We start from the raw sequence: 24,008 nt of genomic DNA, 5'->3' as shown, positions 1-24,008 counted from the left end.
TTATATTTACAGAACTAAGACATTCTTTTCAAAGTATTGTGTTGAATCCAATATTTGCCTAGATAATTTCCAAATAAAATTATATAACAGACTGTGATAGATAATATTAAGTTGAAATTGGTACCATTGGATTCCTTGCCCCCAAAAACATACATTTAGATACCAGAATCAAGTCAATAGCTACATTACGTCCAGAGATAATAGCAAATGTAGATTTCAAGTGGCGGCCATTTTGAAATCCAATATGGCGGACATAAAAAGAGAATTTCAAGTGGCCCAATATCTGAAAATGTTCGCAACATATTAATGTACATTTGTGCCAAATTTGGTGCTTGTATCACAAAATGCACAATTCTTTTGAATATTTGGGCTAAGCCACCCCACTACCTTCCCTGGTGGGCTCCCCAGGAAGTGCCAGTGAGGCATCGAATTAGATTTCGGCCCTTGGCGCATTTGACTGCGACCTTCTTAACGTGGGAGCTCCACCATCACATGGTCACGGATTGTTGAACCCAATATGAGGCCGTTGAAAAATTACCTAACGCTATTTTTTAGTAATGTAAGCTCAATAGGCAAGTAGTTATAATATGTAAGGATAATAGTTAGTTACTTATTCGAATTCCCGGATATTCATGGAGGAACTTCCGGTGGTTGGTTTTTAGGAGCGAAGAGGAACCGGAAGTGTGGCCTTGAGGCGCTAATTTCAAGTTCAACTCGCTTTACGCCCCCCCTCCCCGACCCCTCGAGTCCGCCTATATATAGTACTGGTGTTACATTTGCTATTCTCCAATCCAATGGTACCTGTCCTGACTGTCCGTTTACATCCCGCTGATCTATGCGACCCTCAATATATTTTCGCTCTGTTTAAGTTGCTTCTTGCACTCAGGTGCCATGATTGTTAATGTAACAAACTTTTCAGGTGGAATTAGTTCCTTTTCAACGTCTTTTTGATTTGTTGATTCATTGTTGCATCCCCCACTCTGGTTTTCCTGTTTCTTGGTACTCGGTCTTTGATCCATTCCCTTTTTGCGGATTGTTTTAATGATAATCACACACAGAATGATGCAGACGACTACAAGACTGAGAGTGAGACCACTCAGCAGAAACAGCAACAACAATGGAGCTCTGGAAACCTTGTCCTGTCCATTATCTGAGGAAAGAATAAAAAGATGTTAATGCTCATCTAGCATGGTAGGTAATACAGGATTTGTGAATAAGGATTAAAATCAGCTTTGATGACCATCTGATTGGTAAATTATGATGCTCACGGCCAAATGCTAAAATTGTGAGTGTTTTTATTCTTTCTATGCAATAACATCTTTGCTGATATTGAGCAGATCTTTTTGGGGGGGGGGGGGGGGGGGCGAGGGACATTGAGTTTGCATCTCGCCACGTCTTGATGAGGGACATTGAGTTTGCATCTAACCACGTCTTGATGATGGACATTGGGTTTGCATCTAAGCACATCTTGATGAGGGACATTCATTTTGCATCTAACCACATCTTGATGAGGGACATTGAGTTTGCATGTAACCACGTCTTGAGGGACATTGACTTTGTATCTAACCATGTCTTGATGAGGGACATTGAGTTTGCATCTAACCATGTCTTGATGAGGGACATTTATTTTGCATCTAACCACGTCCTGATGATGGACATTGGGTTTGCATATAACCGCGTCTTGATGAGGGACATTGAGTTTGCATCTAACCACGTCTTGATGAGGCACATTGAGTTTGCATCTAATCATGTCTTGATGAGGGACATTGAGTTTGCATCTAACCACATCTTGATGAGGGACATTGAGTTTGCATCTAACCACGTCTTCATGAGGGACATTGGGTTTGCATCTAACCACGTCTTGATGATGGACATTGGGTTTGCATATAACCACGTCTTGATGAGGGACATTGAGTTTGCATCTAACCACGTCTTGATGAGGGACATTGAGTTTGCATCTAATCATGTCTTGATGAGGGACATTGAGTTTGCATCTAACCACATCTTGATGAGGGACATTGAGTTTGCATCTAACCACGTCTTCATGAGGGACATTGGGTTTGCATCTAACCACGTCTTGATGATGGACATTGGGTTTGCATATAACCACGTCTTGATGAGGGACATTGAGTTTGCATCTAACCACGTCTTGATGAGGGACATTGGGTTTGCATCTAACCACGTCTTGATGAGGGACATTGAGTTTGCATCTAACCACGTCTTGATGAGGGACATTGAGTTTGCATCTAACCACGTCTTGATGAGGGACATTGAGTTTGCATCTAACCACGTCTTGATGAGGGACATTGAGTTTGCATCTAACCATGTCTTGATGAGGGACATTGAGTTTGCATATAACCACGTCTTGATGAGGGACATTGAGTTTGCATCTAACCATGTCTTCTGGTCACTCAGTTTAACAGTAAAATATTTTATGTTTATTTCCACTTGTAAAATTTGGGAAATAGTTGGACCAATTTATTGACATCCCAAGTTGGAATTGAAATCGTAACATTTGATTAACATAGGGACCGGGTTTGTAGTATTGTGCGGTATGTTTTTTATAACTATGATTTTGTTGTTTGTCTTTCTAATGATTTTTTACTGTTATTCTCAAGTACATGCATTGACGTACTGGATGACTGTTTAACCGGGTAACAGAGGTAATGATGACATGTTTGCAAAATGAAACAGGAGTGCACAATATAATGTTATGCCGGTAGGGTAGAGCAATATCTAGAGTCAGGTAGATCTGAATAGGTAACATACTTCGTCTGTCGCGATAGGGAATCTACCTGTGATAAGTTCCATGTGTAGTCCGATTTGTCGGGTAAGAGTATACCTGTGAACATACCAGGATGTTCGGGTGTTAGATTGTGTAGGGATTAAGAATAAACCCCTGTGTGTCACACCTGGTAATCAAACCTTTGTCCCTTATAGCAATGCACACCTGTAGACACTTAGACAGGCCCTTTAGTCCACGCAGTAATTAAATTCCCTTCCCTGAAAATGACTTTGGAAGAAAACAGACAGGAAACCAGGCCAGGACACCGCCGATGATGGCTGCCACTGGTTGCATCACGAACTTGCATCACGAACTTGCATAGCAACTAAGAAGGAGGTTCGGTGGAAGGCGCTGATTGGGTGGAGCGCCAAGGCTGACGTCGTAACCCAGGTTATATAAGGGCGCGCCGAACGACATTTTCTCTCTTGCTCTTGCTCTAGGCTCTTGCGCAGCTCTAGCCCTTGTGCTCTTTGGGTCTGGACGTGCTTGAAGCTCTTGCGCTTATTCTTGGTCTTGAGAGGTCCTATTGGTCGTTGGTTCACCATCTGCGTGGTGCTTGGAGCGGTGCTCGGTGCTTTCGGTGCTGTGAACGGGCGGGACCGCGTGTGCGCACGGAGAGGGCGTTGGCTCGGGCCTGCGTGGTGCTTTGGAGCTTGGGGCGAGGGACCTCATGGTGTGCAGCGGAGCTTGGAGCCAAGTGGGGACGACAGACCACAGACAGATAAGGACGCACCACAGAACATTACACGACCATTCTTTTCCTTTAATTAATTTTCCTGTGTCTCGTTTCTGAAGTGAGGTGTCTGGGATCCCAATTTAGGCCCATTATTTGATTACCGTCGCATTCCTTGTTATCGGGTGCCGTGAATAAATCTCTATTTTTGTACCTTCTAATCTTGCTTGTTCGAGTTCATTAATTCCCTGCAGCTGCCGTCAGTCCGCTGAAGTTGAGCGCTTTTACCACAGCTTCCAATTCCCTTCTTCCTCCCGCGTTTGATAGCTGAATCCGTGTTTGGTCGTCGCCTCAAGTAAATCCGTTCTGGTCCATCCGTGGTCCCTGGTGTTAACCGGAAGGGTCCGCGCGACAATATTTTCCACAGCCCCGTTCCAGTGAGTAAAGGATTTACTCCCAGGGAAATGGGTTAATAAGTTAAAACAAATGGAGAGTCATTTTATTCTTCTTCTTCTTTTCGGGCACAATTATTCTCACGTTCTTGTGGGGTTGCCCATGGGAGGTTTTCGGCAAAAGTTTTGTCGTCCTTCTTGTCCAGGCGTGATGCTCGACTAAGCACTGTAGTTCTCTCTTTCTGCCTTTCTGATGTATCATACTCTTCACAGAGCCTCAGTGCTGCTGAAGCAGCTTCCTGAGCAAGAGTTATGCTGGATGGTTTGCCATTGCCTTCCCAGCAGTAGTTAGGGCAGGAATTTGTAATTTGTTCAGGATACTGGTGATAGCTCATCTACTCTTCGCGAAGGACACTGTGAGGTCTTTAACATCCACCAATGAATGCTGCCAGATGGGACACCCAGTTTAATGTCCATCAGAGGGACGACACACACACACACATCGATGATCATTGGGATGACAGTTTATAGCTGAGCAGTGGTTCGAACCCAGGGGAGACAGTTTAGAGTTGAGTGTGCGTACCTCCACAGTCTGGAGTCCAGAGTCGAGAACATTCTGCCAGCCCATCCATAAATGGAATTCACATAGTTCAAATGCACATTTCATTAAAAAAATTACTTTATCTAAATTTTAGAATAAAACTAGAACGCCACTCTGTAGAGCGCATACTCCCGCCGTGGGTGGCCGCTGCTGAGCCCTATCTTCCAATGGTAAAAAATCCTTCAAAAAATTCCTGGATCCGGAATAATATCCTGAGGTTCACCAAAAACTAATCAATTCTTCCTTATCCAAAGGGCAATCATCCCACCAACTTTCATCCAAATCCGTTCAGAACTTTTCCAGATATCTTGTTCACAAACACACGAACATACGAACACACATACACACACACGGACGGACACGATCGAATGCATTACTCCCTCGTGGGAGTAAGATCGAGATTTTGGGAAAGAATTTATTGTGATTGAATGAATATGTATGAATGAAGAAATGTTAATGGAAGATGACATGATGAAGAAGGCAATACAATGATTAGGGTTGATGGGCATGTGGGGAGACTTTAGGTTTGAAGTTCAGTATCTTGATTAAACACTGACCTGGAGATTGAGGAACACCACGCGTGCCCTTGGTAACGTTTAGAACCACGCTGTGAAACAAGATGACCTGGTATTTTTGAACTTGACAGAAAAATGTCCCCGAGTCTTGCTTGGTGATGTTAGAAATCTCAAGAGATGCATTCCCAGCAAGAAAGTTTCCAGGACAAGACAACCTGCCAGAGAACTGCCTGTCCAGGTTATCCACAGGTATCCCGAGATCCATGAATATCTGAAGGAAATTCAGGAGAAAGAGAGACTTATCAAACAATGTAAAGAATGACAGTTGACTTCGAAGAAAGGATAATCTCATAAACCCTTGAATAGTTTTATATATAATTTAATCTGGTACTCGTAATGTTACATTCTCCTCATCCCAACCTGTTGACAGGTGTGAAAACATAACCTCAATCCAACTTCGGTGACACAGGTAACAAGACGCATGCTTATATGGTTACCTTTGTTCAAGCTCTTCATAATGAGATGCTGATCCACATGGAATTTTGTGAGTGTAATGCATAGACCTGATGTGGAACCAACATGATTAGCTCATCGGGACTTTAGTCTGGTGAGCTTATGCGATCAAGCAGTGTCTACAGGTAAGTCAGTAAGTGAGTGAGCAGGTGAATGAGTGTGTAAACAGTTTAGTCATTATCGCTTGAACCAAACACACAATTTCGATTAAACTTGGCCACAAGCTTCATATCTGATGCCAAACGAAGATGTATTGACCACATAAAAATCTGCGCTCATTAAGAGGGTCTACAGGGGAGGGGGTTTGATCCCCTCCAAAATAGGTATTTGCTCTCTTCTCTCAAACTACACACATGAGTTTGATGAAACTGGACTACAACCTTCATCAAAAGTTTGTTCATGGCATTAAAAAAATCTGGGGTTTGGCCCCCAAAATATGTATTTACTTTCTTCTCCATTACATATGTTGTGCGTCATCCACACCGAGTAGTCGTTCCCTGGTTCTACTTGGTGAACCCATGGGCAGGGGCACCGCCAGGGATTTTGGGCCCCATGAAAAGATATCACAATGGGCCCCTATGAAGCACGCGCGCACATTTTTCCCCCGACTTTTTGCCAGGAGGTTGAAGCAATGCTTATATTTCTGCATACAGTATGGAATTCACTATTTGATGCAAGACTGATACCCACACAAGAAATGTGCTAAAGGCCATCTTTTACAGTCTAAATGTCATTTTAATGGTAAGAATTACAACATACATTAACCTCTTCAATTAAAATAAATTAACATTATCATCTTGAGAATGATATAAAAAACAAAATAATAAAATCAGCATCAGAGTATACATACAAGTATACATAGCAAGTGTAGTGATCCAATATCCATAGCCATGCCATTTAGTTATCACTGGTCCTTGCTCAGCCTCACACACCAAGACCCCAGCGCCGAGCCTTGTTGCTGGCAAAGTCACTGATCAAGACTTTGAAGTCCAGCTTTCTGGCCAACTGACTTTCAATGGACAGCATGGCAAGACTGCAAAGCCTGGTTAATAATTTAATATTGAGAATTTTTACCTCATGTTCGAATACTTTTTAGGGCCCTTGTCAGTGCAGGGCCCTTGGAATCAACCTAACTTCCCCCCCCCCCCCCCCCTTACAGCACTCCTGCCCATGGGTATTGGCCCTATTTTTATCTGACTTCAACCTCAGTGATTCGCCCTCGTTCCTTTTGATCTGGAGAGTCTTCCATCATAATTACCGATATTGGAGTGATGAGAATCCCAATTGAACTGATGCATCTCATCTTCAGTACGGTCCAATAATTATGGTGTGGTGTGCTGTCCATGGTGACGTTGTTCGGCCATTACTTTTAAGAAGAGAAAAATAAATTTCCGGTACTATCTGGCTTTGTTAGAAGGCGGTTTTGCTTCCTTAATTGGATGTTTTGGTTCCTTTTCTCAATCACAGCTTAAGCACAAATGAGAAAAGTGTGGTTTCAACAGGATGGGGGCACCACCACATTATCCCACGACTGTCCAAAACCAGCTGGATGAAACAATACCTCTGAGGTGATATGATACCGTAGCCGGTAGAATGGCCCCTACGTAGTCAATATCGAACAGCACTGGACTTTTACCTTTGGGAACACTGAAATATGTGGTTTATAGCATGAGATCAAGCAGTGTAGCAGATTTGAAGGAAAACATTCGGAAGGAATGTGCTGACATCCGTCTTTCCTTCTGAAGAATCGTTCAGAGAAACATACGTGCAATAATTATGTTTGTGCAATTTGGTGGGAATCAATTTTAATATTTAATAAATAAAATGTAAAAGGTGTATTTTTTTTGTGGGTCGAGTAATTCTGAGACACCCAACTGGTGAGAAATGTATTACTGTGCAAATTTATCATTGCTGATAACCAGCATGGATACCACAATCAAATAAATCATTTGTACTCATTCATGAAACATTTCAAATCTTCATTCATATACATAACACTGACCTCTCTGCGATCTCCCGTTTCTGGCTCCCATAGCCAGATTACACTTGGCTTTTCAGATTCCGGTTCGAAAAGGCACTCGATTGTGATACGTGTACCTTCAATTACATTCATTTTATCATTTCTGCTTCCCTTATTTGCCAGAGTCAAAGAAGCTGTGGAGCACACAAATGAAGTGCAATTTAATAAAGGCTCAATTAGTAATCCTACCAAGCAATTTTAATTACTCATGTCCTTCCTTACAGTTGTTTGTAGACAGTGTGGTGAGTGTGACTAGAGTGAGTGATAGGTTGATGATGGTGAGAATGATGATTGGAAAGCTCTTGGTGAACGTCATCTCGGGATATGCTCCGCAGGTTGGTCGGAGCGATGAAGAGAAGGACAAGTTCTGGTGTGCAATAGAGAAGCTGATGGAAAACGTGAAAGATAAGGAAGTTGTTGTGGTAGGAGGAGACCTAAATGGACATGTGGGAAGGAGTATGGATGGTTTTGAGGGAGTTCATGGGGGTTACGGATATGGTGTGAGAAATGGAGAAGGTGAAAGGATTTTGGAGTTTGCTGATGGAGCTGATTTGTTGATTTGTAATACTCAGTTCCAGAAAGAGGATAATAAGCTTGTTACATACACTTCAGGTGGGTTGACGACAACAGTTGACTACCTGATGGTGCGTAGGCAAGAAAGGGGGCACCTCCGGGACACAAAGGTGATCCCGGGGGAGGAGGCTGTTTCACCGCACCACTTGGTTGTCTTCGACATAAGGTTGAAAGGTGCGAGGAGAGCTCGGCAGGTGAAGTACCAACCGAGAATGAAGGTGTGGAGGTTGAAAGAGGTGACAGTGAGGGAGGCATTAAAAGAGAGGCTGAGTAGGGTAGAGGATGTTGTGGTTGAGCTTGAAAGTGGTTGGATGTCAATGAAACATAGTCTGTTGGGAGCCATTGGTGAGGTATGTGGATGGACAAAAGGACCACCGAGGGACTCGGAAACATGGTGGTGGGATGATGAAGTTGGAAAGAAGATTGACGAGAAGAGGAAGAAGTTCAAGGAGTGGCAGAAGGCGAAAGGTACGGGGGCAGAAAAGGAAGAGCATGAAAGTTACAAGGCAGCCAAGAAGGCTGCAAAGAAAGAGGTAGCAAAGGCGCAGGAGGCATGTAGAAAAATGTTCGGAGAAAGCTTGGATTTGGAAGGGAGTCAGAGAGCGGTATTCAGGATTGCAAAGCAGATAGCGAAAGAGAGGTGTGATGTGATGGGGGTGAGTTGCTTGAAGGATGAAGTGGGACAAATCGTTGTGGACCCAGATGGAATTAAAGGAAGATGGAAGAAATATATGGAAATACTGTTGAATGCAGAGAATGAATGGGATGGCAACATAGAGAGTAACCCAGTTTTAGGACCGGCAGAGAAGATAACCGAGAAGGAAGTTGAGGAAGCGATTAAAGCAATGAAGAGTAGAAAAGTGGGAGGGCCGACGGGAGTTGTGGGAGATATGTTGAAGGCAGCAGAAAATTGGGGTGTGAAGAGAATGACAGAGACCTGCAATCTGGTGGTGAAAGAAGGCCGCATTCCAGTGGATTGGGAACTGAGTACCCTTGTCCCTCTATACAAGGGGAAAGGTGACCCTCTGGACTGTGTCTCGTATCGAGCGATAAAGTTATTGGAGCATGGAATGAAGGTATTGGAAAGGTTGTTGGAGAGGAGGATAAGGAAGAAAGTAAAGATTGACGAAATGCAGTTTGGATTTATGCCAGGAAGAGGAACGACAGATGCACTTTTTATTGTGAGGCAGTTGCAGGAGAAGTACATGGAGAAGAGGAAGAAGTTGTTTCTTGGGTTTGTTGATCTGGAGAAAGCAGTCGACAGGGTTCCACGTGAAGTAGTGACATGGGCATTGAGGAAGTTAGGAGTGGAGGAATGGTTGATCAGAGTAGTGATGGCAATGTACAAAAGAGCGCGCACAGCTGTAAGGACGAAGGACGGGAACAGTGGTGAGTTTGAGGTGAAGGTGGGAGTGCATCAGGGGTCGGTACTAAGTCCACTACTATTTGTAGCTGTGATGGAGGTGCTGGCTCGGAACGTAAAGGAGGGTTTACCGTGGGAGTTGTTGTATGCAGATGATCTGGTGTTGATTGCAGAAAGTATGGATGGACTGAAGGAGAAGATGAACAAGTGGAAGGAATGTATGGAGACGAAAGGTCTGAAGGTGAATATCGGAAAAACAAAGGTGATGGCAAGTGGTAAAGCATGTGGTGAGGTGGAAAGAACTGGGAAGTGGCCATGTGCTGTGTGCAGGAAGGGTGTCGGAGTGAACCCCATTCAATGTACAATGTGCGCTGAGTTGGTTCATCAAAAATGTAGTGGTTTGAGAGGGTCATTAACCAGTGTGGCAGCTACATTCAAGTGTAAGGTGTGCACAGAGGGAGCTGCAGATGGAGGAAATGTTGAGTTGCATCTTGGAGATGGCGTGAAGCTGAAAGGTGTGAAAACATTTTGTTACCTAGGAGATATGCTGAATGGAGAAGGTGGATCAGACTCAGCAACGGTTACTAGAGTGAGATGTGCATGGAAGAAGTTTCGGGAACTGAGTGGCATGCTGACGAGGAGGGGAGTGTCGTTGAAGCTGAAGGGAAAGGTGTATGCTGCATGTGTGAGAAGTGTTATGATTTATGGGAGCGAGACATTTGTAATGAACGTAGAGCAGCAACGAAGGCTGGAAAGGGTGGAAATGCGAATGGTTTGGTGGATGTGTGGAGTATCGTTGAGAGAGAGGAAGTCGAAAGATGATGGGAATAGAGCCTGTGATGGATGCTGTGAAGAGAAACAGTTTGAGATGGTTTGGTCATGTGTTGAGGAAGGATGAAAGTGACTGGTTGAAAAGAGTGATGGAAATGAATGTGGAAGGAAGTAGAGGAAGGGGAAGACCGAGAAAGACTTGGCTGAAGATGGTGGAAGAAGAAATGCGGGCAAGGGGGTTAACAAGGAGAGATGCAGAAAATAGGGCAAAATGGAGAAGATTGTCATGGGGACCGCAAGGCTCACCCCCGCTCTTGCAGGGAAAATGGCCTTTAAAATGCCTGTTGTTGTGTTGTTGTGTACTTCTTTAAAGTCATTTCGGTATATAGAGTACAGGTACATCATCCTACCAGCTGTATGTTGGTAACAGTTTTTCTTTTCTTTTTGCTTTTCAATTCCTTCAAGCTTTCAAACAATGAATCAAAATGCCACATGCCTAACGCTGCTTTACAGAGTCGGAAATTGTACTCCAACTCAGTTATCTGACCAAGTTTGTCGAGAAACCCGAACTTCTCCGAGGTATTCAAGGACACACCTGCACTTTGAGAAGATGTGTCTTGAGTAAAGTTCATCAAACAATAATTATGAAATGTTTTCGAATAATGTGGGAATTTCTAATGTTTGGGTCTAAGTTTTAAAATCCAAACGCATTATTCGACTTTAACTGTGGGCTGGAAATTATCTTCAATGGTTTGAAACATTACCAAGTGAATTATTGCACATATAATTGCTTATACAAATATCAATCATATAAAACAAGATTGGAAGCAGTTTCGGCAATATAACATTTCACTCTGGAAAGCTACATATACATGTGGATGGATGAGTTGTCAATTTGTTATCAGAGAAAATGAATAACATTTCTCCGATTTGTTCAATAAATCACGATGCTCCAGGTATATGGTGTCATGTGGGGGTGTGGATCCTCGGTGGTGTATTAGGGTAATTTTGCAACAGGTTCTCCAAAGCCATTAGTGCCTTTGGAGACTCCTTAAGCATGTCTGGAAAAACACAACCCATGTATGCAAACCAAAGTCAAGGTTTGCACAGTTGTTGTCATCCCCAGCCCCTTTATGGTGCTGACTCATGAGTCACAATTATTATTGTACACCGCTCCTTTCCTATGCCACCTCCAGGCATTGCAAATCGTCATTGCCGGGCACCGAAGGGGGCTCGGCAGTGACGCACGCTGAAAGAGAGTACTCAGTTTTCACTCTGGTTTCTTGTTGTACACCGCTCCTTTCCTATGCCATCTCCAGGCATTGCAAATCGTCATTGCCGGGCACCGAAGGGGGCTCGGCAGTGACGCACGCTGAAAGAGAGTACTCAGTTTTCACTCTGGTTTCTTGTTGTACACCGCTCCTTTCCTATGCCATCTCCAGGCATTGCAAATCGTCATTGCCGGGCACCAAAGGGGGCTCGGCAGTGACGCACGCTGAAAGAGAGTACTCAGTTTTCACTCTGGTTTCTTGTTTTCTTGTTTGTTTGTTTTCTTTCTTGGTTGTCCGGACGATATCTCAGCCATCCTTTGAGCTAGGAAGCTGAAATTTCGGCACAGTAGTGAGCAAGTCCTTTGTCAAATACGGTATTTTTTGTTTTTTGAATAATCAATTAATTGAGGAGTTATTTAATTATTAGCGTTTAATTAAGTACTTATTTAATTAATTAAATTTCATTTCTCTTCTGACCATTATTAACTCAGGCACCTTTTGAGTTAGGAAGCTGATATTTGGACATGCCAATGACCAGGTGATTTGGCTGCAAAGGATATTTTTGATTTATTAATTAATCAATTAATCGATTAATTATTTAATTATTCGATTAATGACAAAAAAAATTTTTTTTTTAAAGTTACAGATTCTGATGAAATAGTGGTAGTTTATGTGTTCTCTGACCAAATTGATTAATAATTTAATTTTTTTATGATTATTATTTATTTATTTTCATTATTAATCATTTATTTATTTTCTTTCTCATTTGGCCAATATCTCAGGCACCTTTTGAGCTGGGAAGCTAATATTTGGACATGAGTGACCAAGTGATGTGGCTATCAAGGATATTTTTGATTTATTGATTAATCATTTCATCTATTAAGTATTTATTGATTAATCGATTAATTATTTATTGAGTAATCAATTAATTATTTAATTTTTTATAAATGACTTATTTAATTAAATTTCTAAAAGATACATCTTCGGATGAAGCACTAGTGGTTTAGTTATGCGATTAGCCAATTGATTATGAAAATATTTTGTGATAATCTTTTATTGATTTTAATTATACAATTAATCAATCAATTAGTGTACACCTCTCCCTCCCAATGCAGCCTCAATGAGCTGCACTGCGGTATTGCCGGGCGCCGGAGGCGCCCCGGCAATGCCGCGCTGCAGCATATTTAATTATTTGGCATGGGGCGGTGTACTTTGAATGTATGTGTACTTGTTGTACACCGCTCCTTTCCTATGCCATCTCCAGGCATTGCAAATCGTCATTGCCGGGCACCAAAGGGGGCTCGGCAGTGACGCACGCTGAAAGAGAGTACTCAGTTTTCACTCTGGTTTCTTGTTTGTTTTCTTTCTTGGTTGTCCGGACGATATCTCAGCCATCCTTTGAGCTAGGAAGCTGAAATTTCGGCACAGTAGTGAGCAAGTCCTTTGTCAAATACGGTATTTTTTGTTTTTTGAATAATCAATTAATTGAGGAGTTATTTAATTATTAGCGTTTAATTAAGTACTTATTTAATTAATTAAATTTCATTTCTCTTCTGACCATTATTAACTCAGGCACCTTTTGAGTTAGGAAGCTGATATTTGGACATGCCAATGACCAGGTGATTTGGCTGCAAAGGATATTTTTGATTTATTAATTAATCAATTAATCGATTAATTATTTAATTATTCGATTAATGACAAAAAATTTTTTTTTTTTAAAGTTACAGATTCTGATGAAATAGTGGTAGTTTATGTGTTCTCTGACCAAATTGATTAATAATTTAATTTTTTTATGATTATTATTTATTTATTTTCATTATTAATCATTTATTTATTTTCTTTCTCATTTGGCCAATATCTCAGGCACCTTTTGAGCTGGGAAGCTAATATTTGGACATGAGTGACCAAGTGATGTGGCTATCAAGGATATTTTTGATTTATTGATTAATCATTTCATCTATTAATTATTTATTGATTAATCGATTAATTATTTATTGAGTAATCAATTAATTATTTAATTTTTTATAAATGACTTATTTAATTAAATTTCTAAAAGATACATCTTCGGATGAAGCACTAGTGGTTTAGTTATGCGATTAGCCAATTGATTATGAAAATATTTTGTGATAATCTTTTATTGATTTTAATTATACAATTAATCAATCAATTAGTGTACACCTCTCCCTCCCAATGCAGCCTCAATGAGCTGCACTGCGGTATTGCCGGGCGCCAGAGGCGCCCCGGCAATGCCGCGCTGCAGCATATTTAATTATTTGGCATGGGGCGGTGTACTTTGAATGTATTTGTACTTGTTATTATTATTATTATTATTTTTTTGTATGCAAGATCGAGGCTCGTGAAAGAGCTAACATTAATCACACAAAAAGTCAAACCGACACAAACCGACACATAAAACACAAAATAAGGGGAGTGGTAGACAAGATGGGGAGAGAGGTGGAAGGACACAAACACAACATTTGAGAGCAGGGACATCGAGAGAACTGTGGGAGGGAGAGGGCTTGGTGGGAGGTGGGAGAGGTATAAAACATATGGACACTGCAAGGACTTCCAGGAAAGAAGTTGGAATTTCGAAAAAATGGATCTGGGGGTGAATTAGCGGGGGTAGAAAAGATCAAGGTTTTGGATGGGGGAAGATAAGAGATGGTGGTGAACAGCTGTTTTAAAGACCTGGAGGGAGGAGTGGGATTGAAGGGAATGGGGGAGTTTGTTCCAGAGGCGGGAAAAAAGGGGAATGAAAGAGTGAAGGTGAGCAGAGAGCCTAGATTTTGGCAGTTTATCCATAAGAGGGTTGCTGGCAGATCTTGTGTGACCTGTAGGAATATTTGGGGGACACAGCACAGAGAGAGCTGGGGGAGCAAGGCCGGAGAGGAGTCGGTAGAAGACAGAAAGACCACCAACCTGCCTGCGGTGAGTCAGTGAAAGGCCCTCGGAGTTAGCTTCTCCGCAGGAGATTCCCAATGATTCTGAAAGCTTTGGCTTCAACAGCGTGAAGACGAGCTAGGTGTGAGGCAGGAGCACCAGCCCAGAGGGGGGAGCAGTATTCCATTGAGCTGCGGATGAAAGCCTTGTATGTGGTGAGGAGCTCAGGTGTGCCAAGGAAGGACTTCACACGATGCACGATGCCCAGTCGGCGACTGGCTTTGGGGGCCAGCTTGGCAATGTGGTTTTCCCAAGAAAGATCATGGCAGATAGTGAGACCCAAAAGTTTGAGCGACAGAACTTCTTGGAGAGGATTGTTGAGAAAGTAGATGGGATAGTGGGGCGGCTTAGCCCAAATATTCAAAAGAATTGTGCATTTTGTGATACAAGCACCAAATTTGGCACAAATGTACATTAATATGTTGCGAACATTTTCAGATATTGGGCCACTTGAAATTCCGTAATTGTTTTTTTCAAATTTTTTCAAATTTCGTAATTTCAAATTTTTCGGGTGACACCGTCACAATTTCGGTCTTCGAGGCCGGCCGATAGGCAAAGTGTGACCGGAAGGGACGAGGTTCTCCTGACCACGTGGCCCTCGATCTGGGAAGCGAGAGGCGTTCCATTAGTGGACGCACCCCTCACGCCCGACTTTTGGGCGGCCCTGGCAGGCCGTTTGTTTTGATGTTCCGTGACAGGCCCCGCACCCCCACCTCCGGGCCGACCGGAAGCTTGTGCTGAGTACATCATACCTGAACAACTCAGTGAGGCAGTACACAGCAGTGCACACCAGGGTGACCCCTTCAGTGCATAAACCAATTAACCTGTCCACTGCAGGGCATATAGAAATGAAGTTATTTTCTGCATATAATAATAATATAAGTTCAGTTCTATATAACAATTTCTGTTATCACCACTACCACTACAACTACCACTACTACAAGCTTTGTCTGGAATTTTGTGGACTAACAGACAAACAGACATACAGACAAGCTGGGATCAAAACATTACCTCCTTCCACCATTGAGTGTAGAGGTAAACATCATGGAAATTATATCATGCCCTAGATTTAATTCATGCTTACCCGTGTATTTGCTTCATTGGTTCACAAGGTCTTTTGCATACATGTAATTCAGACTCTCGTCTTCATTGCTGACCACACAATGTTCGCAACATATTAATGTACATTTGTGCCAAATTTGGTGCTTGTATCACAAAATGCACAATTCTTTTGAATATTTGGGCTAAGCCGCCCCACTATATCGGCCGGCCTCGAAGACCGAAATTGTGACGGTGTCACCCGAAAAATTTGAAATTACGAAATTTGAAAAAATTTGAAAAAAAAATTACGGAATTTCAAGTGGCCCAATATCTGAAAATGTTCGCAACATATTAATGTACATTTGTGCCAAATTTGGTGCTTGTATCACAAAATGCACAACAGGTTTGCTATGCTGCTACAGGAGGAGGGTTTCCCAGTCGGTCTTTTCGGAGAGACATAGTAAGAGTGTGAGATTTGTCAGGATTGAAAGACAGCACATTGCTGGCATTGTGCCTCCTTGACTGCTTCCTTCAACGCTGTCTCCGCACCATTCTCAAAATCCGATGGCAATACTTTGACAATGTGGAGGTGCTAATAAAGATCCAACAACACCAGCATAGAGGCCATTCTCCTGCAGACTCAGCTGAGTTAGGCAGGCCATGTGGTCCAGATGGACGAAGATCTCCTGTCCAAGGTTGTGCTGCATTGGGAGTTGAGCACTGGAAAATGCAGTCGAGGGGCTCCATATAAATGTTAAAAAAATTCACTGAAGAAGTCTCTCTCGATCTGAAATATCAACCATCAACTATGGAAAACACAGGCTGTAGACCATGCTGCCTGGCAACTTCATATCAAGTGTGCAACAGTCCACTTTGAAAACGAGAGAGCTGTGATCTGAGATCGCTGATGGTTCCCACTTTAGCCAACTCGTAGTATTAGCCAATTGGTCCAACTTGAAATTATTCCTTGTAATGAAAACAAGCGTATCTTTTTTTTCAAAAAGCGGGCAACCACGGACATCAAGACTAAAAATGCTTAATGCCTCCCTCTGGGAACCATAATAATAGGAAATGAAATAATGGAAAAATGAAACAATTAAAAATGGAAAACTAATTAAATAATAAAAATGCTGTTATTGAAATTTTTTTATTTTAAATAATTGATTTTTTTTAAAATAAATAATAAAAAATTTAATATTTGAAACTTGAAATTTCTTAATTGGAAAATCAAATGATTGAATAAAAAATCATTAAAATGAAATTTAAAAAATTATTCTTCAAAAGGTGGGACACCAAGACAACACTTAATGACTCCCTCCGGGAACCAGAAATAACTAAATTATTGAAATTAACATGCTTGGAATTTGGGAAAAAATAAATACATAATTATAATTTTTTTACAAAGATATAAATACAAAGACCCTCGGTCTTTCAAGGGAAACTTAAATAAATGATAAATTACATAATTCCTTAAAAACAATTAAATTATGGATCTTCAAAAAGCAGGACACCACAAACACCAAGACTAAACACTTCAAGCAGACGTACAGGTTCAGCCTTTGCGGTCAGATTTGTCTCAAGTCTCAAGAATTTGTCATGTCAGTCACCTTCGGGGCCTGCCATTGCCAACCACTTTCCTCATATCTTTGTCTGCTAAGAACTACCAACAACAAGTGTAATGGGGATTACTATTGTTCATCTCCTTGGCTTCGTGGTAATGTGGTAATGACGTGGTAATGTGGTAATGACGTGGTAATGGTAATGCTTCGTGGTAATGACGGTATGGCAGGCAGGACTTCCATTGACACCTGTCAATCATTTTGAGCTGCAAGTCATCCCTCCTTTTAAACCAATCACTCAACTACCCCCTTCTTTTTATGATGCATTGATTCAACTTATTTATATTTAAAAAAACATACCAGTTATTCAAATTCTTACCACATTGAAGAAGAAAAGCAGTTGATATTGTGATGAGCATCCACAATTCCATATTGCGTTCCCTGCAATCAGAATAGCAGTTAGATTGCTGTTAATCTTTCATTGAGCCCCCACACTCTCCCATTTTCCACCACATTATTTATTGTCCCCCGTTGCACCACGAAGCGAAAGGGGGACTATGGTTTTCCCGTCCGTCCGTGCGTGCGGACGTGCGTGCGTGCATACGTGCGTGCGTAAGCGAAGGACCGAATTCTAATTTGGTGTGTGGGTGCAACCCACGTCAAAATCCAAGATGGCCGCCGCCACGTATGTCTGAACCTTGTGAGCGGAATATCTTGAAAAATAAGCGAAGTACCAACTTCTAATCTGGTGTGTGGGTGTATCGGCATAAGGGAGAACGCTATTGAAAATTGGCTCGCCACATCAAAATCCAAGATGGCCGCCTCCATGTATGTCTGAACCCTGTGAGCAGCCCATTGTGGGCGGAGCCACGCCCGAAAAAGATGTCTTTTTAGGGGGTAATCGAGTTCAAGCCACATCTTCTCCGAGGGGTTTGGTGGAATCTGACAGGGGTTTCGATATTTGGTTAGGCGAATGTCATGTGTCTAGTCCCACGGAGCTCAAATTTTTTTCTTTTTTAAAATTTATTTATTTCTTTTATGTTTTTCATTTCATTTTTCACCGAATTTTCGGTATTGTGTAGCTAACCAACCTCAGAACTGATTATACATTATTTTCTATCATTTCAAGGTCAGTAACCTTCGTTTTGACATTTCCAGGCCTGGCCTGTCCGGGCCTGTTTCGGTTATAGTCCGTCCTTTGTCATTGAATACCGCTCACTCGTGAACCATCGTCGTCTCCTGACTTATCTCTCATTTGCATCACTTTGTAAATACCAGCTTCAGAGATGAGGTTTGAGAAATGCTTTATCCTGTCTTACTGACGACTCATGGTGCCTCAATGATGCAATTCCCATTGTGTTTCTTGCTGGCCAACTGGTAAAAGAATGTCTGACTCTGTGTTGTCAGGAGCTCTTTGTCCCCCTATCTTCTCCCTCCCTTCACACTTCCACTTCAAAGACAGCCCGACCCTGCTTTGTCCTTTGTCCTCATTCACTATAAAGGGAGTAAAGTCAGCCGAATTGACAGAAGATTTTGTGGATACGTTTGTGTTGAGTCCTGTTTGGGTACGCCTTTATTCTACTGCTAAACTGTGTTTTAATCCTTATTATATTCGAGTGAATCTTCTCCAGAGAATTGAATCTTTGAAAGTGTTCTTGATGTGTGGACATTCAATCTGTTTACATCTCCGACAGACATCTGTTTTCAGACTGGGTCTGGATTTCGCTTCTGAGGAAATATCCCAATGGATTCACATTGACATTGAGAATTATATTCCTTCACGTACCTATCAGATAAAGGCTCATTTTCAACCCTAGTTCATTCCTGCGTGTGCGGCAGTAATTGCTCATCGTAACCATTTTTTCAAGCAGTACCATTTGCTGTGGACCTTTGATTCAAAGGTGCTGTTTTGTGAAGCTAGCAATTGCTGTAAGATACTTCTGCCGGATTGCCAACAATGTTGTTAACCACAACAACTCCTCTATGCTGCCTCTCTTTCATGGTCCTGAGGTTCTTTCCGCCCCTATGGATGAGGCCAATCTTTTTGCAGAGCAATTTTCCTTGAACTCCTCACTTAACGATGATGGACATTCCCTTCCTGGTTTTTTTTTATCCGACACAGATAAGGTTATTTCTGGCCCCCTTGTCACTCCTGAGAATGATGCCATAATTATTCATTCGTTGGATGTCACAAAAGCTACTGGTCCTGATGAGATTCCTGTAGTTGTATTGCAAAGGTGTGCCCTGAACCTGTACCAATTCTTGCCAAGCTGTATAATATGTGCTTGGCCGACTCGGTGTTTGCCTCATCATGGAAAATGGCTTCTGTTGTCCCTGCTTTTAAGGCAGTTGGTGAGCGTTCTCTGGCTACTATTTACCACTCCATTAGTCTTCTTCCTGTGATTTATATGATCTTTCAATGCTTTATCAATCACCAGTGGGCCCGTCGATCCGTTGGACCAAATTTTCCAATTGTCTTTCACCACCTTGTAGCATACCTGCCTGCCGTACTGTGGGGATATTTTGGCTCTTCGGGGTCTTTTGGGTCCTTCTTAACTTTTGGGTCCTCAGGGACTTTTGTGTCGTTGGGGACTTTTGGGTCTTTTGGATTCTCAGTCTTTTGGGTCATCAGGGACTTTTGGATCATCTGGGTCTTTTGAGTCCTCGTGGACTTTTGGGTCTTCAGGGACTTTTGGGTCATCAGGGACTTTTGGGTCATCTGGTTTTTTCGGTCCTCATGGACTTTGGGATCTTGTGAGTATTTTGGGTCATCTGGGTCTTTTGGGTCCTTGGGGACTTTTGGGGCATCTGGGTCTTTTGAGTCCTTGGGGACTTTTGGGCCATCTGGGTGTTTTGGTACTTGGTGTCTTTTGTGTTATCTGGGTCTTTTGGGTCCTCTGGACTTTTGGGTCTTTGGGGACCTTTGGGTCTTTTGGGGCCTCAGGGACTTTTTCGGTCTTCTGTGAGTTTTTTGGTCTTCTGGTCTTTGGGTTTTCAGTGTCTTTTGGGTCTTAAGGGTATTTTGTGGCCTAAAGGATCTTGGGATTCTTGGGTGGGGCGCTAAGGGGGTTTAAAGGGTGTTGAAAGGTCGCAGGGGTGTATAGTAGATAAGCTTCTTTCTCACCTTGAGGACAATGAACTTCTTGCTGACCGTTTGTATGACTTTCGCCATTCTAGGTCGACGGGCGACTTGTTCTCCCGATCATTTTGACAGAGCCTTAGATTTTATGGGTGAGACCTGTTGAGTGGCTTTGAATATTCCAAAGGCCTTGTTAAGGGTGTGGCATGAGAGACATACAGTATTGTACTGTGCAAGTTATATGGTGTGTCGGGTGGAATGTTCTTCATAATTTCTGCTTTCCTTTCTGACCGAAAGTTGAAGGTGGGCCTTGATGGCCAATCATCCCATATTTGCTCTGTAAATTCTGGTGTTCCTCAAGGTTCTGTTGTTGGTCCTACCCTCTTCATGGTATATATCAATGACTAGTCTGATAATGTTCCATCCCAGCTTACCATATATGCCGATGATTCCACAGTCTACCTTGTATCCCCTAAACAAGTAACACTTCTCGAAGTGAGGTTTGTACTTCAGTAAATAATGATTTAGAGAACGTGTTGAAGTGGTATCATGAGTGACTGGTAACCTTCAATGCCAAGAGAATAAATTGCTGTCCCTGTCTCGTTTTAGACTCGGGTTTTTTTTCCTCCTGTGCACATTGGTCCTTTGATCTTGCTGGAAGCATCAAACCTGTGTCTCCTTGGTCTTGATATCTTCCCCAATCTCAGCTGGGAGAAGTATATATCGGGCATTGCAGAGTGCTTTGATGCGAGTTGGTTGTCTCTATCTAGCACACAAATATGGACCTCTAGATGCTATCCTCTATTTGTATAAAAGAACTATACACCCCCTTATGGGTTCCTGTTGCGACATTTGGGCTGGAGCACCAGCCTGTCATCTGTCCTTATTTGACAGGCTCCAGAAGTGCGTAGTCAATTTGATTGGAGTAGAGCTCGACTCTTCTCTACAAGCCTTTCACATCGTAGGTCTGTTGCTATTCCAAGTTTGTTTTACAGATATTTTCATGGTAATTGCTCCTCTGCTCTTTCCAACCTGGTACCCTCTGTCAGGGTCTTTGGTCTGGAGACCCCTCTTCCCACCACTTCGCACCTATACACTCTGGCCACACCTAGGTGTAGAACAAAGAGTTCTGGACACATTCTCGGTTTCTGCTCAGGTTTGTCGCATTTTCCCACTTGCTGTATCAATTTGGAATTCTTTGCCGGTCACTTTCTTCCCACATCTTCCGATCCATTTTCTTTCAATAACTATAATAATATAAATTTCTACCTCCTTCATCTTTGATCGTTATTTTTTGTTTTCTTTTGTAGCCCGAAGCATATAGTAACTTTAGCCTTGTGTAGGACAAATTTCAATAACAACAAACAAAATCGTAATGCCATCGCCCAATGTAATTACAGGTTCAGGTAACTAAATCTACAACTACATATATAACCATAACAGGTATGGGTATTGGAAATTCCAAAATATCATTATTTACCAGAAATACCTTTAAAATAGAAAGAACGAGCTTTGTTTGTGCAGGATAGAGCACTTTGTTCCGAGGAAGGGTTAACACCCGAAACGTGAGATTATCCTTTCTCCCCATTCTGGTTACATTACCTCGATCTATGTTCTATTAATTCCATTCCATCCATTGTTCTACTTTTAAAATACCTCTCTGAATCACTTCGTACCACTTGATTGCATCAATGTTGGTCTTACCAACAATCTTTCTCCTGTGGGAACCTGAACATCAATCATGTGTGGACAAAACATGAGATTTTTTTTTTTTGTATACAAGGTCGAGGCTCGTGTAAGAGCTAACATCAATCACAAAAAAAACAAACGTACACACAAAACATACAATAGAGGGAGCGGGAGACAATATGGGGGGAGAGAAGGAAGCACACAAGTACAACAGCAAATAACAGGGACATCGGGAGATCTGTAGGAGGGAGAGGGCTTTGGGGGAGGAGGCATGGGAAGGGGAGGGGGGTGGGAGAGGCATAAAACACATGGACACTGCTAGAACTTCCAGGAAAGAAGTCGGAATTTCCAAAAAAGTGGATCTGGTGGTGAATTAACGGGGGCAGAAGAGATCTGGAAGGAGGCGTGGGATTGAAGATCGTGCACTTTTACCTTCTTTGTTTGAATCGCTATGCTTTGCTTGTTGCATCAACCTCGGTTGGATTCCCACGTCGGTTCAAATGCGTCGTCGTTGGTTCTAACACACCGATCAACACTCGTCCGATTTCACTCCTTGTTCCCAGGTCCGATGGAATATGTCGATCAACGTTGCTTCGATTCCATCCTTTGTTCTATGCAAAGAAGAAATGAACAAATGAAGCAGGATTTGGACCGACATTTGCAGCATTATGAACCGTGAGTTCAGGAAAGAAGATTAAATGATCCTGGGTCTATAGAGATGGAGGACTCGGTAAGTCGCGCATTTCATCACTTACCTGTGTGTGCTGAGCCCCAGGTCTCACCCAAACTCCTCGACACAGGTCGGGCTCTTTCAAGATGACACCAGAAGAAGCCGATGTTCGCAATCCTCGGCCTTAAATAATCCGGTAAACCTGTTTGGTGAATGTGATGACGGCCAATGAACATGCAGCACCATAACCACGCCACGTAATTTGAATATAAACCGGTTTGCACATTTCCCGAAACTGAAGCATGATACTCACCTGACCTGTTATCCAATATGTTTATTTTAGCCTGCAGTTGTTTTGTCGCAGAAGAAGCGTCATGTCTTTTCTGATGCGAAAATGTCACCACACCTATTTGCAAATGTCAATTTAAATTAGCACAAAGGGCAGTAAGGTGAGGTAAACATTGAAACCTTTCCTCATTCCTTTGATTATAAAGCGAAATCTTCATCTGCAGCACAAAAAAAGCACTTTTATAATAACCTGCCTCAGGTCCCAAGTTGTTACCCCCGATATCTGCATTGTGAAAATATTTACCCATAAATTATTGTAAAGTTCAAGGAGAGTAAATGTTGCAAACACAGCAGAGAATTTACAGGGTAAAGACGAAAAGGAGGTTTTGTTAAAGGTTTCCGAGTGATGGAGGATGTTCACAGATTATTACAAGGACATGATCCAAAGGTAGAGATAACTTATGGACAATATCATCAAGGAAGGCTTGATACAAGGTAACAAGACAGGCAATGTTAACAGGTTTCAGGTTAAGTTCAGATCTATTTAACAAAGGGGAAGTTTAACTTCATTGCTGAGAAATGCAATAAAATGCGCCAAAGCAGTTTTACCTTATTTAAGATGATTGGAGATTTTGGTCAAAACAATCGCAATCTCAAAGTGTTTCACAAAGACTTGTAATGTTTTAAAACTCACCTTGTTTACCAAACTCAGGTGTCCATATGAACATCTTAATCTGCCATGGCATGTGGAGAACAACAAACCATCACCAAACAGCTCGGCTCAGGTTGAGTGGACTTTGGACAGGTGGAGTGTTAAATACGCAATTCTGAACTTATCTGATTCTCCGTTCAGGTGTGTATCAACTCACTTAATGTTTCGAATTTCCATCTGAACCATCATCAAAAGCGGGGTTAAGCGATCGGGTGCTTACATATGTCTGCCGTACATGTGGCATACATACAGTATGTGCGTGTCTGCGTTTTTACAAATCATTTTTTCGGCAACCGTTGGTCCGATTGACACGAAATTTTCACCATAGGATCGCCTCTGCCTGTAGAATTTTATATTCATAATTATGACGTCATAGGTGAGGTGGTATGGACCCGTCACCAACTAGGCATCCTCCATTGTGCAAAGTCCTTACTTGGAACAACTGAGCTCTGAACCACTTACAAAACTTTAATCCATAGATTGATGGAGTACTGCTCTCCCCTCTGGGCTGGTGCTCCTGCCTCCCACCGAGCTCGGCTTCACGCTGTAGAAA

At 42.2% G+C, this 24,008-nt stretch overlaps 1 protein-coding gene across 3 annotated transcripts; it reads right to left on the bottom strand.

Moving 5' to 3' along the window:
• Positions 1 to 8: 8 nt before the first annotated feature.
• Positions 9 to 23,535, bottom strand: LOC137438318 (myelin protein zero-like protein 3). 3 transcript variants are annotated; one of them, XM_078767478.1, is made up of 8 exons: positions 23,438 to 23,535; positions 22,769 to 22,861; positions 22,541 to 22,657; positions 22,218 to 22,396; positions 17,397 to 17,458; positions 7,482 to 7,633; positions 5,009 to 5,237; positions 9 to 1,150 (listed from the first exon to the last, which is right to left on the bottom strand). In XM_078767478.1, exons 5-8 carry the CDS (start codon positions 17,446 to 17,448, stop codon positions 834 to 836), a joined length of 750 nt encoding a protein of 249 aa, XP_078623604.1. In that variant the 5' UTR covers positions 17,449 to 17,458; positions 22,218 to 22,396; positions 22,541 to 22,657; positions 22,769 to 22,861; positions 23,438 to 23,535; the 3' UTR covers positions 9 to 833. The 3 variants fall into 3 exon arrangements, with proteins under 3 accessions (XP_078623604.1, XP_078623606.1, XP_078623605.1); XM_078767480.1 differs by lacking the exons at positions 7,482 to 7,633; positions 22,769 to 22,861; positions 23,438 to 23,535 and having other exon boundaries at positions 611 to 1,150; positions 22,541 to 22,663; XM_078767479.1 differs by lacking the exons at positions 17,397 to 17,458; positions 22,541 to 22,657; positions 22,769 to 22,861; positions 23,438 to 23,535 and having other exon boundaries at positions 611 to 1,150; positions 22,218 to 22,390.
• Between the last annotated feature and the right edge of the window lie 473 nt (positions 23,536 to 24,008).

This window comes from Myxine glutinosa, chromosome 13 (assembly GCF_964187855.1).
Source record: "Myxine glutinosa chromosome 13, kmMyxGlut1.1, whole genome shotgun sequence".
NCBI classification, from domain to species: Eukaryota; Metazoa; Chordata; class Myxini; order Myxiniformes; family Myxinidae; genus Myxine; species Myxine glutinosa.
Note: the sequence above shows the minus strand (reverse complement) of the source record. Positions and strands in the feature narration are given on the sequence as shown.

What these genes read in the sequence shown, in the direction of transcription:
- LOC137438318 (XM_078767478.1), bottom strand. Translation starts at nt 17,448, where the DNA reads ATGGAATTGTGGATGCTCATCACAATATCAACTGCTTTTCTTCTTCAA. An exon ending in TGCTTTTCTTCTTCAATGTG is followed by an intron (nt 7,634 to 17,396) that starts GTAAGAATTTGA and finishes TGTGCTCCACAG; the next exon opens with CTTCTTTGACTCTGGCAAAT. An exon ending in TGGTGTTCCTCAATCTCCAG is followed by an intron (nt 1,151 to 5,008) that starts GTCAGTGTTTAA and finishes TTCTTTCCTCAG; the next exon opens with ATAATGGACAGGACAAGGTT.